Source organism: Xiphophorus maculatus, chromosome 13, assembly GCF_002775205.1.
Source record: "Xiphophorus maculatus strain JP 163 A chromosome 13, X_maculatus-5.0-male, whole genome shotgun sequence".
Classification (NCBI taxonomy): domain Eukaryota; kingdom Metazoa; phylum Chordata; class Actinopteri; order Cyprinodontiformes; family Poeciliidae; genus Xiphophorus; species Xiphophorus maculatus.
In genome coordinates, this window is record NC_036455.1 from 5,401,522 (window position 1) to 5,416,969 (window position 15,448).

Here is a 15,448-nt window from a genome sequence, read left to right on the forward strand (position 1 = left end):
ATACTTTTATGTTTTACTGTGTTTCTAAATAGGTTACCAAGGTAACAGACTCAAATCTGTTCCCCAGATCAGTGTTTTTTTTTGTTTAATCCTGGCTCTCAGGGCCGATCGGCCTGCAGGTTTCAGCTCTTTCCCTGCTGCCACCTGATGAAAATAAGTGGGACGTATCATGCAGAATTCACATGTTGTACATTTTCTACTTCAATCTGTGTCTCTAATGTGTCTAAAAACCAGTCAGGTTTTGGCAATAAGTTAATGTTTTGGGTCATTTTTTCGAAAAAAAAGTTTTGCTGTTTTGACTCGAAGCCATAAAACAATCAAACTTTTAAACAATGCTGTTCTTGTTAACATGATGTAGAATTTATCTCTGTTTGCTTTTACATCTTATTTATTCATCACATTTCAATTAAAAGAGAAGAAAAGTTTCATCCCCAATTTTAGCACGCTTTATTTTTGTTTTTGTACAAATCTACCTGTTAATCTTTTTTTTTAATTATTATTTTTATTTTATTTATTTTTATGTGGACGGCCCCCCAGGTCTGGGACCAAAATTAAATTCTTCTTAGGGCCTCCTACAGCTTTGCGCCGCCTCTGCCAGTGAAGCTGATCTTCCAGCAGTAGATTTGCGCTTTGGTAAATCTGGCCGCTCCGCTCCCTCCTCCTCTTCCTCTTCCTCATCATCCTCCCCAGTCGGTCCTCCCGGGCGGAGAGATGGGCAGAGGGAGGGGGTCAGGAGCCGGGCAGACGGCTCTGCTCTTTAAACTCCTTTTCTTAGTTCCCACAATATGGTGTGTGCTACTAAACTCTCCTGACGGAACTGACTGCAGTTATCGGATTAGAGCGCTGCAGTTCTGGAGCTGGAGACGGACGGAGCGGCCGTCGATCGCGCCTTTAGGCAAAGTCAACTTTCCGAGTGACTTCGCGGGACTGCATGCATTTTAAACGAAGCGTTTGAAAGGCTTGATTCTTTCTTTCTTTTTTATTTATTCGCTCTTGGGGAGATTAAGGCGAAACGGAGCGCATTGGATCCGCTAAATCTTTGCGCGAACGTCGTTGTCTGTAAGTATTTTCTCGCAAAAGCAGAATCAAAGTTATTTAAATCCCAAACAATATCGCAAACTACTAGTATTATTAGATGTTTTATCGTTATTAGACATGTTAGTGAAACAAAACTGGATTTTCTGCTAATATTTTTTATTTTTTTTAAATTACAGATAATTCCTTAAATCTCCCGGGAGAGAGGTTTCGCCCACTTTGGCCAAAGAGGTGCACATTTCTTTCTGTTATGTCTGTTTCCTCTCTGCCAGAATGGAAGCAGCTTCTTCTGGAGAGAAAGAGGAGAGAGGAGGAGCAGCGAGAGAAAAGAGAAAAGGAGGAGGAGGAGAAGCTGGCCAGCATGCCCGCCTGGAAACGAGGGATCATCCAGCGGAGGAAGGCCAAGCAGGAGAGTTTAGGTGACAGGGACAGAGACATCTGCCTGCTCCAGGTGGATGCCAGAACTCCCTCTGACTGCCTGAGTGACACTGACAGCTCGATTACGGTCAATCTGGGAAGTGAGACATCGCTCAGTCCGGATCCTGGGATGTGGCTGGATGCAGAGCCCAAACCTGGAAGCCAGGTGTCGATGGAAACCATTGTTCCAGTCCACGAGAATCCATTTATTCGTACCCAAAGTGTGTGGAGAAAAGGCAAAGATCTTGAGGCGGCAAATGAGGTGGAGGGAAAACTCTGCGTCAGGTCGCAAGAAGTGGAGGTGAGCAGAGGACGAGATATCGAGCTGAAAATAGAAAGGTTTAGGGATTTGAGTGAAGGGTGGGAGAAAGAGAAGAGCAGGGAGAAGAGTCTAGGAAAAGAAAAGGAGAACAACCAAGAAGGATGCGAGAAAGACAAACAACAGTGGAAAGACTCAGTGAAAGAGCAGGAGCTCCTTAAGGGGAAAAAAGAAACAGAGGAAAAAGATGTCGTTCAACCATCTGGTCAGTTTTCACCGGTTCTTCCTTGCCTTCGAACCATCCGAGCCGACAACATCATCATCATCGAACAGGACCGAAAAGGCAGCGATGAAAGAAGGGCAAGATGGAGGGAGGCAGAAAGAGAGATGTCCGAGGAGGACCAGCAGGGGAAAAGAGGGATGAAGATGGACCTGAGGGAGATCCTGGCAGGAGGAGGGAGCGTGACGGAGATCCGAGCTTCTGAAGTTCTGATCATCAAGCCGTCGGTCAGCGTCGAAGAGCGGACAGAAGGGGGAGGAAAGACTAGAGAGGATGGAGAAGGGAAGAGCAGCTTGGATTTAACCAGAGATACAAAATCAGAAATGTCCTGGCTGAGAGAAAAAGAGAAGGATAAACCCTGGGGTCAGGCGACTGTGATCAATAAAGACGAGGGAGGAGACAGCTGTGATGATAACGTGTTTATTGAGAAGGGAGGAAGGGTCAGCAAGCTGCTCAGTAAGTTCGGAGAGCATCCAAAGCCTCCATCTCGGTCCAAAAGTTCGGATAACTTCCTCCAATCAGGGAGGAGAAAATACTCTGGAGACCAAGATGATCGACAGTCTGAGGAGAGAAAAGCAAACGGAAAGAACATGCTGATGAAAAACATCCCTAAACGCTCCTTCAGCTTCTCGGATCGAGTCATTGGTGCTGTTGAAAACGGGTTATTAGACGTAGGTGGTCAAGAGAGGATTCATCAAGACAAAAATGCTGCTCCTTGGGTGGATGTAGTAGGGGTAGCAAAGCTCAAACTGAGCTGCAAGGAGCGCTTTGGAAAGCAAAGAAATGTAAAAGCTGAGGATGAAAAAGGAGAAAATCAGAAGAAAAACGATACAGAAATATGGAAGAAACATAGAAGTGAGCTGAAGAAAGTTGAGCCTGTCAATAAGAGAGCTGCAGAGAAAGTATTGGACGCTGATGGAGACAAGGGGTTCACGGTGGCATCGGTCAAAAACACAGAGGGAATATCGTTTGCGAGAAGAGTGCCAATCAGACAAGACGGTAGAGCAAGAGCAGAAAGAGACGCTAGGAAAGAGAAAAGTTTGGAAAAAGATTCAGAAGCAGACGATGGACTGGAAAGAAAAGTGCAAACCGAAAGTGATTATGTTGGTGCTTCTTTGGAAGTGTCACCCAATCCCAGTGAAGCTCCTGACAGTCAATGCAAACATAATTCAGCTTTCACAGAGTGCTCCAGTTTGCTCTCCATGGTCCCAGATCGGATCCCCCACCGAGGACCAGAGTGGAGCGGCACAGGACCTCAAGGCCCTTACCTCATGCACTCCAGTTTACCCCAACAAAACGAGGAACTTATCAGAAAAATAGAAAAAGTAGGGGACACAACTATCTACATAAACGATAAGGAGGAAAGACGTTACTCTGCTGCACGTGAAGAGGATCTTCAAACAGGAAGTCATTCTGGACCAGAGAGAGAGATTCCTAGATCTCCAAAACGGATCCCACCTCTTGAGGTTCAAATCCCAAGGACTGTGTTTTATGTTGCCGAAGAGATGGCGGAGAGAAAAGACAGCGAGTGTCGGAGCGCGGACGGACAAGACTGGGAAGGAGGTCAGAGGGTGGAAAGGAGGGACAGCTGGAGGATCAGAAAACCTTTGAGCCGGATCGAGTCCCTCCGAGAGAAGATCAGGCAGAGAGAGCTGGATAAGCAAAGAGAAAGAGAGGCCCGGGTGGGAGATGGGTGTGAAGCTGCTGATGTCTGTGACGCTCCAGCAGCTGAGGACAGGTACGAGATGAGAGGAAGTGAGGTAAAGAAAGAGTGGCAAGCTGTGGCGGTTCAGACAAGGTCGGCTGAGCCAGAGAGTGTAAAGGGAGAAGCAGCAGAGCAGACATGCTCGGGTGTGTATGACGTCAGACGGGAAGTCGGTGTGTTGAAAACCAGCCCTCAGCTTCCTGTTTCTGTCCTCAGTTCACAAGACAGCAGCAGAGAGGAAGTGGCAGGCGAGCGCTCGGCTTCTGCCTCTGAAGGCTCCCAGATTTCCGAGGATGAAGCTGACCCCCTGAAACATGTAGAGCCGCACCTGGAGCAGCACAGGGCCCAATACGAGAGCGCAGAAGAGGAAGACGAAGAAGAGGAGGAGGAAGACAGGGAGTTCTCCGAGGAGGAGTTGGAGAAATATACAACTTCTACAGATTCTATAGGATCTCTCTCTCCTTCGCCGCCTCATCCCAACTCTCTAGCAGCCATGAGTCGGATCTACAACCTGGACACTGTTGGCTCAAGAACTGGCTTATATCTGAGGGACAGGACAGTAGACATCCCATCTTCTGTACACCTTGTTAAAGTGAAGCCGTTTATTTCAAGCTCCCAGCAGGGGGATAGCAAAAGCAAAGCAGGTGACGACATCCGTGGGGTCCAGACGATACAGCAACAGATCGAGCAGTTTCAGCTGAAAGAGCAGGAAGTGCTGAAGTCATCTGCAAATACTCCTGCAAAGGAAAGAGAAGCAAAAATACAGCAGAATCCCAAAAAAGAGTTAAAGTTGCAGGTGAAAGAAGCTGAAGAAACACCAGCACTCAACCCCAAGAAGTCTCCTCAACATCTTTGTTCCCCAACATCTCAGCAGAAGCAAACTATCACCATCAACTCCTCATTTTCAAGAACCCAATCACCTGACAACTCCCTGAAACCTACAAACTGTGCTCCGACTCCAGCCTCCTCGCCATGCTCGCCATCTCCTGCCAACTCCCCCAGCGTCTCCCCGTCTCCCAGCGCCTCGCCCAAGCTCTTCACCATCAAGAGTGCTTCTGGGGGCCACGTAAAGAGAGGCGCCACCATCACAATCACCCCCAGAAAGCCTGCCGGAGGAGGAGCCACGGGGTCGGTGGCGAGGCCCGGAACAGCGGTACCAGCATCAGCATCAGCATCAGCAGGGTCGGCTAAAGTCCCACCCCAGCAAGCGATGAGCCCCACTGTGGATGAGCCTACCAAGAAGTATCCAACGGCGGAGGAAATTGAGGTGATTGGTGGATATCAGAATCTGGAGAGGTCCTGTCTGGTCAAGAGTAAAGTGACACCAAAGAGGGTAAGTTTTAGTCTTTAAGTCATATAAAATGGAAGAGCAGCACTCTCTCCCAAACATATTTACCCAAATATACAGAAGTATATTTAAGTTTGAGTTTAAATTCTCGCCAAAATCAAAGTTTATCACTTTCTGACTTCTCTTGTTGTCAGTTAGAAAACCTTTTCACTAGGACAGGGGTGTCCAAACTTTTTGCCAATTGGGGCAAAATTGGAGACTCAAAGTAATCGCAGGCCCAAAAAACAACCTAAAATCAAGCAATCAACACTTGGAAGCAATTTTTATGATGGTGTATTGGGTCCATTATAGGTAGAAAAACAGGATTAAATTTCTCCCAAAGACTCAGAAATTTTGTGATATAATTTTCATGTTTTTGTAAAATCTAATCTAAAAGTTTGGTTTTTTTCTAACAAATTTCTGAGATTTTTTTGCAGAAATGTACTATTTACTACTACTTTAATTTTGCATGTTTGCTGTATTGACATTATCTTTTCAGTTTTTAAAAATATTTGGGTCCTTTTCTTTCAAAATGTCAGCTATATTTACCCAAGCTTAAGTAGGAATAAAAGCTGATTGGGGTGCAGCTTTTCAATAAAAGTCTCTGGATGAACTTGGCTTAACCTTTTATTAAAACTTTGCTAGAAAAAGACGAATACTTTGTGTTGTATTTTATATTTTCTCGTGTAAGAAAATCATGTTGGCAACCATTTTTGCCCTGATTACAAATTAAAAGTCTCTATCTGCATCTACAGGCCAAATTTGTATAATTTTTGAACTGCAGCTTGGGGCCGCATAAAATCAGACCAAGGGCCACAAATGACCCACGGGCCACACTTTGGAGACCTCTGCACTAGGAGAACATCCCCTTTGATCGAGAAGTGTTATCACGGAGAAGGAGCTAAGCCAGTTAAAGCCTTATGAAGCACGACATCTTGATTCTGAGCCATAAACCCTGGAGCGATCTCCTGCTCCACCTGTGCTCTACTTCCCCCCTATGACATTTAACTTTTATTGCTTTTTGTGTTTTATTGTTTTAAATAAACACACTGAGCATGGCACAAAAGCAGATTGAAGCCTACACTGCAAAAACACAAAATATTACCAAGTAATTTCGGTCCAGTTTCTAGCACACTTGAAATAAGACAAAACTAACTTAAAAGTAACTTTTTAGCAAGATATAAAGGCTGATTTTAAGTAAATAATTCTTTAATATTGATGGAAAAAGTGCTCGTTTCATTGGTTGATAGATTAATTTAGAAATGTTTTGTTATAAGTTTTACAATCTGCCATTGGAACTAGTAATTTTTCATCAATATTAAGGAATTGTTTGCTTAAAACAAGCCTATAACTTTCTAAAAAGTTACTTTTAAGTTAGTTTTGTCTTATTTCAAGTGTACAAAGATATTTGCTTTATAAACTAGACTAAAAATACTTGGTAAAATTTTGTGTTTTTGCAGTGTAGGCTTCAGTGGAGGCAGAAAAGCTGCATAGGAAACCACAATGAAGGGCAAAATGTCTTCCCTTTCTTCAGTTTTATTAATTTCGTGTACCTGCTTGAATGACGATATTTTCTGAGTGAATTCATGCAGGATCACTTCACAGGAACACTTTACTTCACCAATAATTCACTGTACAAAGTTAATTTAACAGCCTTCTTTCTTCTTTTAACTTTCATATGTAGGAAAATGCAAGAAAGAGTCAAAAGTAAATATTTTCACCATACTGTGAAGATCACTCTTGCTCTTTTTGGACATTTCCAGCCTTTTTTAGATAACTCAAGTCGCTGTTTCGGTGTTTTAGCACTTCTAAGCTGCTTGAAATTTCCCCCGTAGACTGCTTCCTCCTCCTCCTGTAACTGTTGAGTCAGCCTTTGCTGCCTCTCGCACAAATCACTCTTTGTGTGCTCTTGGCTCTGACCCTAGCGGGGGCTTCGGGTCATTAGACTGCAGGTCCGTCTTTGAGCATGTTGTCCCTCCGAGTGTTTCAGATGACAGGCGGCCAAGTTTTAGTTGGATGTGCATGATTTGGTGAGGAAAATAGACAGTGTTTGAAGATCAGGTTGGTATTCGGGTGGCATTGAGAAGCGGTAAAGACAAGATGGCAATTTGTTGATAGCTGTTGTGAGAAGATTAAAGTCTTTTTCTTTGGTCTGACAGAAACTCCCTGTCACGCTGTGTGTCTTTACTCGTTTCCTCTTTCAGATGTCTGAGCTTCTCTAAAAAAAAGTATAAGGTTGACAAAACGGAAGAGATGTGGAGTCCACTTTTAAATCCCCAAACTCTTGTTTTAAGGACTTCTTTAAGGACTCTCTGTGACTAAAACTTAAGGTTGACTTCGTACTCAGATGTTTATCTACAGATTAAAAATTTAGTCACGTAACTGCACAAATTTAAGGGAAAGAGAACATGGGTAAATGCAAAAATCAGTTTTAAAATGATGATTTCAAGTCAAGTTAAGTTTATTTTCATAGCACATTTCAGTAACAGGGCATTTCAAAGAAATGATGCACCAAGTTTTTGCGGGTTGCCGATGACCGATGTTTAAAAACGTGATCTGCCTATTTCGATTTTGGCCGATACCAATGTTTTTTTGTCTCAAATGTTGCTAAATATAGCAACAAAGTGGCTGAGTTGGCAAGGGTGGGATGACCTTTGTTAACTGAAAACATGCAGACATGACCTGGTGGGCCGGTCTGTCAGTCAAGCCTCTCTCACTGTAGAGCAGAAGAGAACAGTGAGAACATTTTTAGACCTTGGCACAGGTAGATAAGATCAGGGGATAAGATTGGCTTTACATGCCAATCACGATCTCTCAGAATTAATGAAATTGCCTGATAAACCGGCTGGCCGATAAATCGTGCAATAAAACCATAATACAATGACCCATTATTAAACCAGCAACAAACATTATGTCAAATGCAATAATCAAAATCAACAAGCTGCGCTGTCGGCTGCACAAACAGACAAGGATAGAAACCAAACTTGTCGTTTTGTTGTATAGCTTTTAATGGGGAAAGATGGCGGCGATAGATAGCAGCCGTTAATCATAACGACTAGCAGCTGTTAATAATAATGACTGCCACCCTCGGTGTTACAGCGGATTTGTATCGACACTTTTTACAAGGTAATAAGACTGACGTTAATTTATTTTATAATTAAGTATGATTAAAATATAGCAAATATTGTATTATGGAGAAGCTACGCGGCTAGCCGTAACCATGGAAACACTGCCGCGCCGTCATGTAGCCTAGCATGTACGAAAAAACAAACTGGTTAGCTTCTCGTCTTATGTGTTTTTAATGCTGCTCCGGTTTAAGGGAAACGCCGTTTATGACATAGTGACATAAATCATGTGGTGTGAATTCAGGCAAAGCCGATAATTAGATCAACACGTCAGGAAGGAGGAGGTACCGGTCGGTTTCTAAGCTAGCTGCTTCCAACTGTTGTAACTAGCGCCGTGTATGAGCAGCAACCAGGTGTGTTACGTTCACAGACAAATTAGCTCGACTCGAACAAGTAAAAGCCACGAATAAACTGGCAAAAACAACTTGGGAAAACTCAGTTCAGTACTCCCATCCCTCACTTCCGGTCTACCATGGCCTCTTTCAATGATTTAGTGATGCAGTTACAAACCAACAGAAATGTAAAAGACTCGATGCCAGTTGAAACTCTTGGTGGTTGTTGTTGCGGCTCAACCACTACATTTAAGGGCGATTACTTTTTCACATAGGTTGAGGTCTGCTTGGTTTGCTTTTTTTTCCTTTAATAAATGAAATCATTTCAAAACTATCTTTTTCTTGATCACCTGAAACACTTAAATGTAGCAGAAACAGAAGCTATAAACACCTTCTAGCTTTTTGTCATGTAATTCAGCCTGTAAGGACTTATTCTCTTAGCTGCGGTAAGAGATGCCCACAAAGTGATTTTCTGACCACCTGCTGCTCTCACGTTGGTGCCTTTCAGACCGTTTGACGTCAGGCGTCCTTCCCTCCCCCCTCAACACCATCACACCACAGTAGGAGGGTGAACCGCCTGTGCTTCAACTGACTCAGTCTTTTCTTGGACTTTTGTACCTCAGATCTTGTGTAATATTACTAAACATAGACTCCTGCAGCCAAACTTCGTTGGGATTTTTTTTGTCCCTGTAATATTTATTCTTCTGTCCCATGTATTGTTTGAATATTTTTTACCTCTGCATAGTCACACGACTGTTTTGCAAAAGGAAGTCGGTGTAGGAGGCAACCTCAAAGCTACTCTTTGTCGCTAGTTTCGGCCTTGCATTGTTGTGCCTTTGAATTTAAATGCATGAACTTCCCTCTTCTCGGCTTCTTCTTTGGCTCTGCTCTCCTGCAGTGTTAGCCTGGGTTAATCAGGGTCAGGGATGCAGGATTAGCCTTCTGTGACTTAGTTTGACTCGGCCAGCCTCACTTGAGCAGAGCTCTTCTCTGCACTTCAGACGGCCACAGTTCAAGGTGAAGCAGCTCCATGCACACCTTGTCTGCACTTCTAAATGTACTTACTGCCCCATCCAGGCATCAGAGCTGAGCTTCTGTAATTAAGTCTGTCGATGTGCCACCGCTTCCTTTTACACTGACTGCTTTGTAAACAAAATCCGCTGGGCTTTTTTTTTTTTTTTTAGAGAAAACCAGAACTTAACATTCAGTTTCTGCTTCCTAATTTGCGCCGCTCTACAGTCAACGACTGCATGGGGTGTTTGGAGTATTTCTGCTGTTTTAAGCCTCACGCTGTCAGTTGGCCTAACAGTCATAGTGTGTGCAAACGCCTCTCAGAGGCACACTGAAACTTTTTCCAGCACCTACACCCAGTCTGTCTTTGCAGGTTGAAGTTAGCATGTCTAAGAGGAAATAGGCCGAGTTGGAAGCCGTTTGCTTTCAGTTAGAAACATTTTTCCACAATAGGTGACGTTTGCAAGAATTTTAAGCTTTCACACCAAGTAAAACATTTAGTTCTGCTCTTTAAGTCAAATAAATTTAGGAAGTTCTAGATTTTGTGTGAGTTTGTGAAAGTTAAACTTCCAGTATTAAGTTGTGTTAACTTTTTATTAATTTCCTCAAACCTCCAAGAACTGAATAAACTAGAGTTTTTAGGTTAGCACTTGAAAAAACTGAAAGAAGGAAAAGACACAATGCTTTCCCAGAATGCTTAGCGGCATGTTTTTGTATCCTGAGATGGAAATGCATTACATTGATCTGATTCTTGTGTTTTATTAAGGCAAATGTTTATTTTAATGCTTGAGGATAATGTCCTGTTCACACTAAATGTTTATGAGCAGAATTAATTATCAGATCAGAAATTTTATTCATGCAATTTGAAACAAGAATTTAAATTATTCTAAAGTAAAATAAGTAGCTATTTTAACGTGATATTGACTTGGTGAGGGAAGTTTTTTGTTGCACATTGTGAAATAATTATTTGGTTTAAATTGCAGCATTAAGTTAAAACTCGCAATTCAAGATGAATGAACTTAAAAAACAATGTTTAGACAACTTGTCTCTTGTCGTTAAATCAACTTCATGAACTTTAATTTCTGAGTTTAAACCAAAACAATTTAATTGTTTACTTAAATTGCATTTTTGAGGCAGCAGGTGGACTTTCATTTTCAAGTTAAATCACCTTCAAATGTTTTACAGTGTATGAAAAAAACGAGTTTCTGTGTTTTTATTTTTTTTAAAAGGGGTTGTCAAATGTTAATTTAATTTATAAAGGGGAAAATGCTGTAAAACCCATCATGTCTCTTAGTGAAAATGTTTTTGTTCTCAATAGGTCAGGACTCTCATTAACATTTACACTATTTCTGAACAGCTAAGTAAAATTTAAAATTATTCATATCAATGTAACGCATTTCCATCTCAGGATACAAAACACGCCGCTAAGCATTCTGGGAAATAGTTCCCACTCCTGTCTTTTTCTTCTTTCAGTTTTTTTAAGTGCTAACCTAAAACATAAATGAAAAGTTAACACAACTTACTGTACTGAAAGTTTATCTGTCACTAACTCACACATTTAGGTTCAAAATCTAAAAGTCACAAAATTTATTTGACTTAAAGAGCAGAAGATAGTAGACACAACTAAATGCAGCTCAAGTGTTTTACAGTGCGACGTCACTCATTTATTTTTAGTGTAATACAATAAAACCAAAATGTGTTGTCTTTTGCAGGGGAAGGTGTGTTTTGATGAAGACCAGCTGGAGCAGGTGTGTGAGTATCCTTCAGAGACCTTCATGCTGACGTTGAGCCCGCTCCCTTATGACCTTGAGAAAAAGGAGAAGGAGGCGCACAAGGACGATGGCGAAGGTGAGGGAGGAGGAGGAGGAGTTGTGCTGAAAAGCACGAAGAGCACAGGGACTGCGACAGGACCTCGCCTGAGAGTGGGTCAGTGTCACCCCCGTCTCCGAAGACATAAAGTTTAATGAATGTTCTCTGCATGTCTTACAGACGTCCTGAGAAATTATCTATCTATAGCGTTTGATTTCATTCATTTTAAAAAGTTGATGTTTCAGTCAAAATAAAGGGTTTTTCTTGGTGAAGCTACAGCTAAAGCACAGGTGGCCAAAGTACGGCCCGGGGGCCATTCGTGGCCCTTGAGCTGACTTTTGTGGCCCCAATAACTATTTAAAAAATTATACAAATTTAGAGTTTTAATTTGTAATCAGGGTAAAAGCCACATTGGCTGCAGCTTTTTTTTTTTTTTTTATTAAACTTGGCTAAATATAGCAAGTGTTTTGAAAGAAAGTGACCCAAATTCTGTTATTATTTCTGAAAATAAAATTAATTAATCTAACCCAAAAGAAACTGAAAACTAGATGTCTTTTAAAACAGCAAATATGCAGAAAGTACAACAGGGTAATTGTAGAGAAAAAAACTCATACATTTTGACATTAATCTCAGAAATTTTACTTAAAAAACTTGAAAATTTCCGAATTTCAAAAAAACATTTATTTGACTTTTCAAATAATTTCCAATGTTTTTTTAGAAAATGTCTGAGATTAATAATTAAATTTCTGAAGTCTTTGGTGGAAATTTACTCCGCCTTTAATTTACTACACTATACTACACTGTCATAAAAATCATTTTCACCTTTTGGATCTACAATAGAAATTCATTTGGGAAAAAAATGGGTTACTTTAATTTAGGTTAGGATTTTTTTTTTTTTGTCCAGTCAATTTTGGCCCATGTGACAAAAAGTTTGGACACCCCTGAGATAGAGATTATAAATCACATTGGAAAAAACAGCAAACAAATGTTTTATAGCCATAAATCCTCACCACTACCTCATTTATTTGTACTATCGACCTTTAACCTGAACTGACTTCTCTTCCAATCTGAAAGTTGTGGGTCCGACTCCAGCTTCATGTTCTCCCCTGTTTCTAGGCACTTTACCACATTTTGCCTGCTGATCTGCATATACAGCTCTGGAAAAATCTAAAAGACCGAATAAAATGATCAGTTTCTTTAATTTTATGTTTTACAGGACTATGTTTGAGTAAAATTAACATTGTTCTTTTATTCCATGAACTACTGACAACATGTCTCTGAAAGTCCAAGCAAAGAATTTTGTATTTATTTGCAGAAAATGAGAAATGGTCAAAATAACAAAACGATTCAGTGCTTTCAGACCTCAAATGATACAAAGAAAACAAGTTTACATCCATTTAGAAACAACAATAATAATGTTTTAACTCAGGAAGAGTTCAGAAGTCAATATTTGGTGGAATAACCAGGAGTTCAGTGCAATGGGCTCTTCATTTTTTCCAGACCTCTATGTGTTTGAATACATGTGCAATTCGGTGAATGTGGCTCTAATATAAAAAGCTTTGAGTGATTAGCAGAAATGCACAACATAAATACGTCCACTTCGAATAAAACATGCTGCTAAATTGTTTACTGTTTAAACATAGTTGTGACATATAGTTGTTTTTTTGCAAAGACATCCTTATAAATATTCACCAAATTGCATAAAGCCACTGCTTTAAAATTTGTTTCTGTTGAAAGCACCAGTTGCTTTTGCAAGTATTTGGACTTTTTTAGCATGCTAGCTAGCATTGTAGTTTTCAGTTTGTTAATTCTTCATATGCTGTTAATTCCTCCAATGCCTTTAAAAGGTTATTATTCGTTATAAAATTGGTTAGTAAGATCATTTAAAGTGAAAAAATGTCCAGGTTCATTTTCATCAGCATAGTTGGATCTGCTTGCTAGAATTGTTTTTGCTATTAAAGGTCTCCGTCTGTCTTTGATTTACTTCAATGCTTCTCCCTACACTGTATTTCTTATCATTTAGAGTTTTTACTCATTCAGAAAAAATGTTTATAAGTGACTCAAAACATCTTCCTACATTAGCCTACCTTTGACATGCTATGTAGCATTGTAGCTATCTGTTCACCAAAGATCTGAGAGAAATACTGTTGCCCCAAAAGGTCAAAACAATGTTTTAATCCCTCTTTATTACAGTTTATTAACCCTCAGATAACTTCCCTTTTATTTTTATAATCAACGTTTTAACTGGGTAAAAATATATATCTCAAGTGAATTTTACTTTAACATGCTAGTTAGCATTGTAGCAATCATTTTCCTAAAAATGTCAGAGGAATGCTACATTACCAAAGCTCTCAGCATCATTTTAGGTTTTATTTTATGTGCCTGTCAGTACATTATTTTATTACTTTTAATTTTTAAGTAGTATAATTATCTACTCTTACTATCAAGCTAGCATGACTTCCTTTAGCATGCTAGTTAGCATCAGTTTCAGAAACATGTTTTATTACCTTCCTGAATGTTTTTGCTGTTATTTAAACTCCTCTGATATTTGAATGGTTTGTTGTGAAGGAGAAAATATAGATCAAAGAGATCTTATTTTCTAAAAATAAGGTAAACATTGTAACAGGTGAGCAATGTGGGCAAGCTCATTATAAAGAAGAAGAGTTAACCTGTACCTGTATATTCCTGTAGACACAATTGGTCATTTATTAATGAAGAGTAATCCATCTTAAAATCTAATTGTATTCAAAACTTCAATATCTATTAAAGATTCACTTTAATTTCCTTTCATCTCTGTCTTCCAGATGAGTCTTGCCCTCGGTAGAAGCCAATCATCTTCACCAAAATTGCCCATGTGATGAGATCATCGACATTTTATCAAAAAATCATATAATTTTTTATCCTCTGTTGATTTATTGGTGTGTTGTATTCACTTTGGCATCTTTGCTTAATGTAGAATCGGTTCATTTAGGTTGAGGCACATGGTTGTTTACTGTGGGAACATTTATTTTAAGGGACAGCTGTGAATGTTAAAGCACGGTACGTACATAAAAAGATGAAAATAAAAACTCAGGTGTGCATTTCTGAGTGATGACGATCACTTATCTATGCAATAAGAACAAATAAAAAAAAGATTTTATTTTCCAGGTGATATATTTTATAGTTTCTTCTATATTTGTCTTTTAAATGTTAGTTTGCTCTGAAAAAAAAATAGACTTGAAGTGATTTTTATGTCATCTGGATTTATGTGCCTGCTGGATTAGCTCTTACAGATGACTTAAAGATTAATGTGATGTAATCTGATAGTTTGAAGCCTGTTTTGGTGCAATGTGTGACATGATTGGTCTATGAATATGGACTCTGTGAAAGGTTTTATTTTTGGTGTTTTTATTATGAATGGGACCTGATTGGATGTCAATGAGAGGAAGATTTTTGTTTCAACCCAGACACCAGATGCACTTCAGCTGATTTTGGACTTTTATTTTGCTTATTTAACCTAAATATTTCAATTGGTGCATGTGATGGTTTTCCTCTGATGGTTAAGGAAGCTGGCTTCAAAACAGAAAAAGCTAATAAAGTGTTATAAAACAGTTTGTGTCCTGTTTTTTTTGTTGTTGTTGTTGTTGTTTTTTGTGCTTGTGGTTAAATAAATGTTTCTCAGCAGTTTCTGTTTTGAGTCAAAATTAAATTACTTTTCCCAGATGTTTTCCCAGATGTATTTTAGTTCTGGTTTCCTTTGAAAATATTGCGAAATGTTGAAATTATGAAACTGAAAACTATTTTAATGTCGTTGGCTCTGTTTGTCAGCAGATGTCCCACAGTGTTATTTTCTATTTTTTCCCAAATGTTTTATTGATTCCACTACTGTAAAATATATACAGTGAATAAAAACAAACAAAATTGAAACCCAAATAAAAAGATTTCTGTAATAATAAGGTCATCACTATAACCTCAAACTAAATACTTCTAATATTTTTAAGAATAAGTTTCCATTTGTATTCCATTGTACTATTTTTTAATTAACCTTTTATTCAAATCTAGAAATACTAAAAACAAAATATGTGATTATTTAAACTAATCCTTAAATAAACTGCATGAAATGAATGAATGATTTAATTCTATCATATACAAAAAATTACAATTTTGTT

At 39.5% G+C, this 15,448-nt stretch overlaps 1 protein-coding gene across 2 annotated transcripts; it reads left to right on the top strand.

Annotated features, from left to right (window-relative positions):
- Window positions 1-479: 479 nt before the first annotated feature.
- On the top strand, window positions 480-14,890 carry LOC102237411. 2 transcript variants are annotated; one of them, XM_023344979.1, is made up of 4 exons: window positions 480-1,059; window positions 1,215-5,029; window positions 11,204-11,417; window positions 14,105-14,890. In XM_023344979.1, exons 2-4 carry the CDS (start codon window positions 1,286-1,288, stop codon window positions 14,122-14,124), a joined length of 3,978 nt encoding a protein of 1,325 aa, XP_023200747.1. In that variant the 5' UTR covers window positions 480-1,059; window positions 1,215-1,285; the 3' UTR covers window positions 14,125-14,890. The 2 variants fall into 2 exon arrangements, with proteins under 2 accessions (XP_023200747.1, XP_023200746.1); XM_023344978.1 differs by having other exon boundaries at window positions 480-5,029.
- Window positions 14,891-15,448: the final 558 nt, after the last annotated feature.

What these genes read in the sequence shown, in the direction of transcription:
- LOC102237411 (XM_023344978.1), top strand. Translation starts at nt 1,286, where the DNA reads ATGTCTGTTTCCTCTCTGCCAGAATGGAAGCAGCTTCTTCTGGAGAGA. An exon ending in GTAAAGTGACACCAAAGAGG is followed by an intron (nt 5,030 to 11,203) that starts GTAAGTTTTAGT and finishes TGTCTTTTGCAG; the next exon opens with GGGAAGGTGTGTTTTGATGA. An exon ending in AGGACCTCGCCTGAGAGTGG is followed by an intron (nt 11,418 to 14,104) that starts GTCAGTGTCACC and finishes TCTGTCTTCCAG; the next exon opens with ATGAGTCTTGCCCTCGGTAG.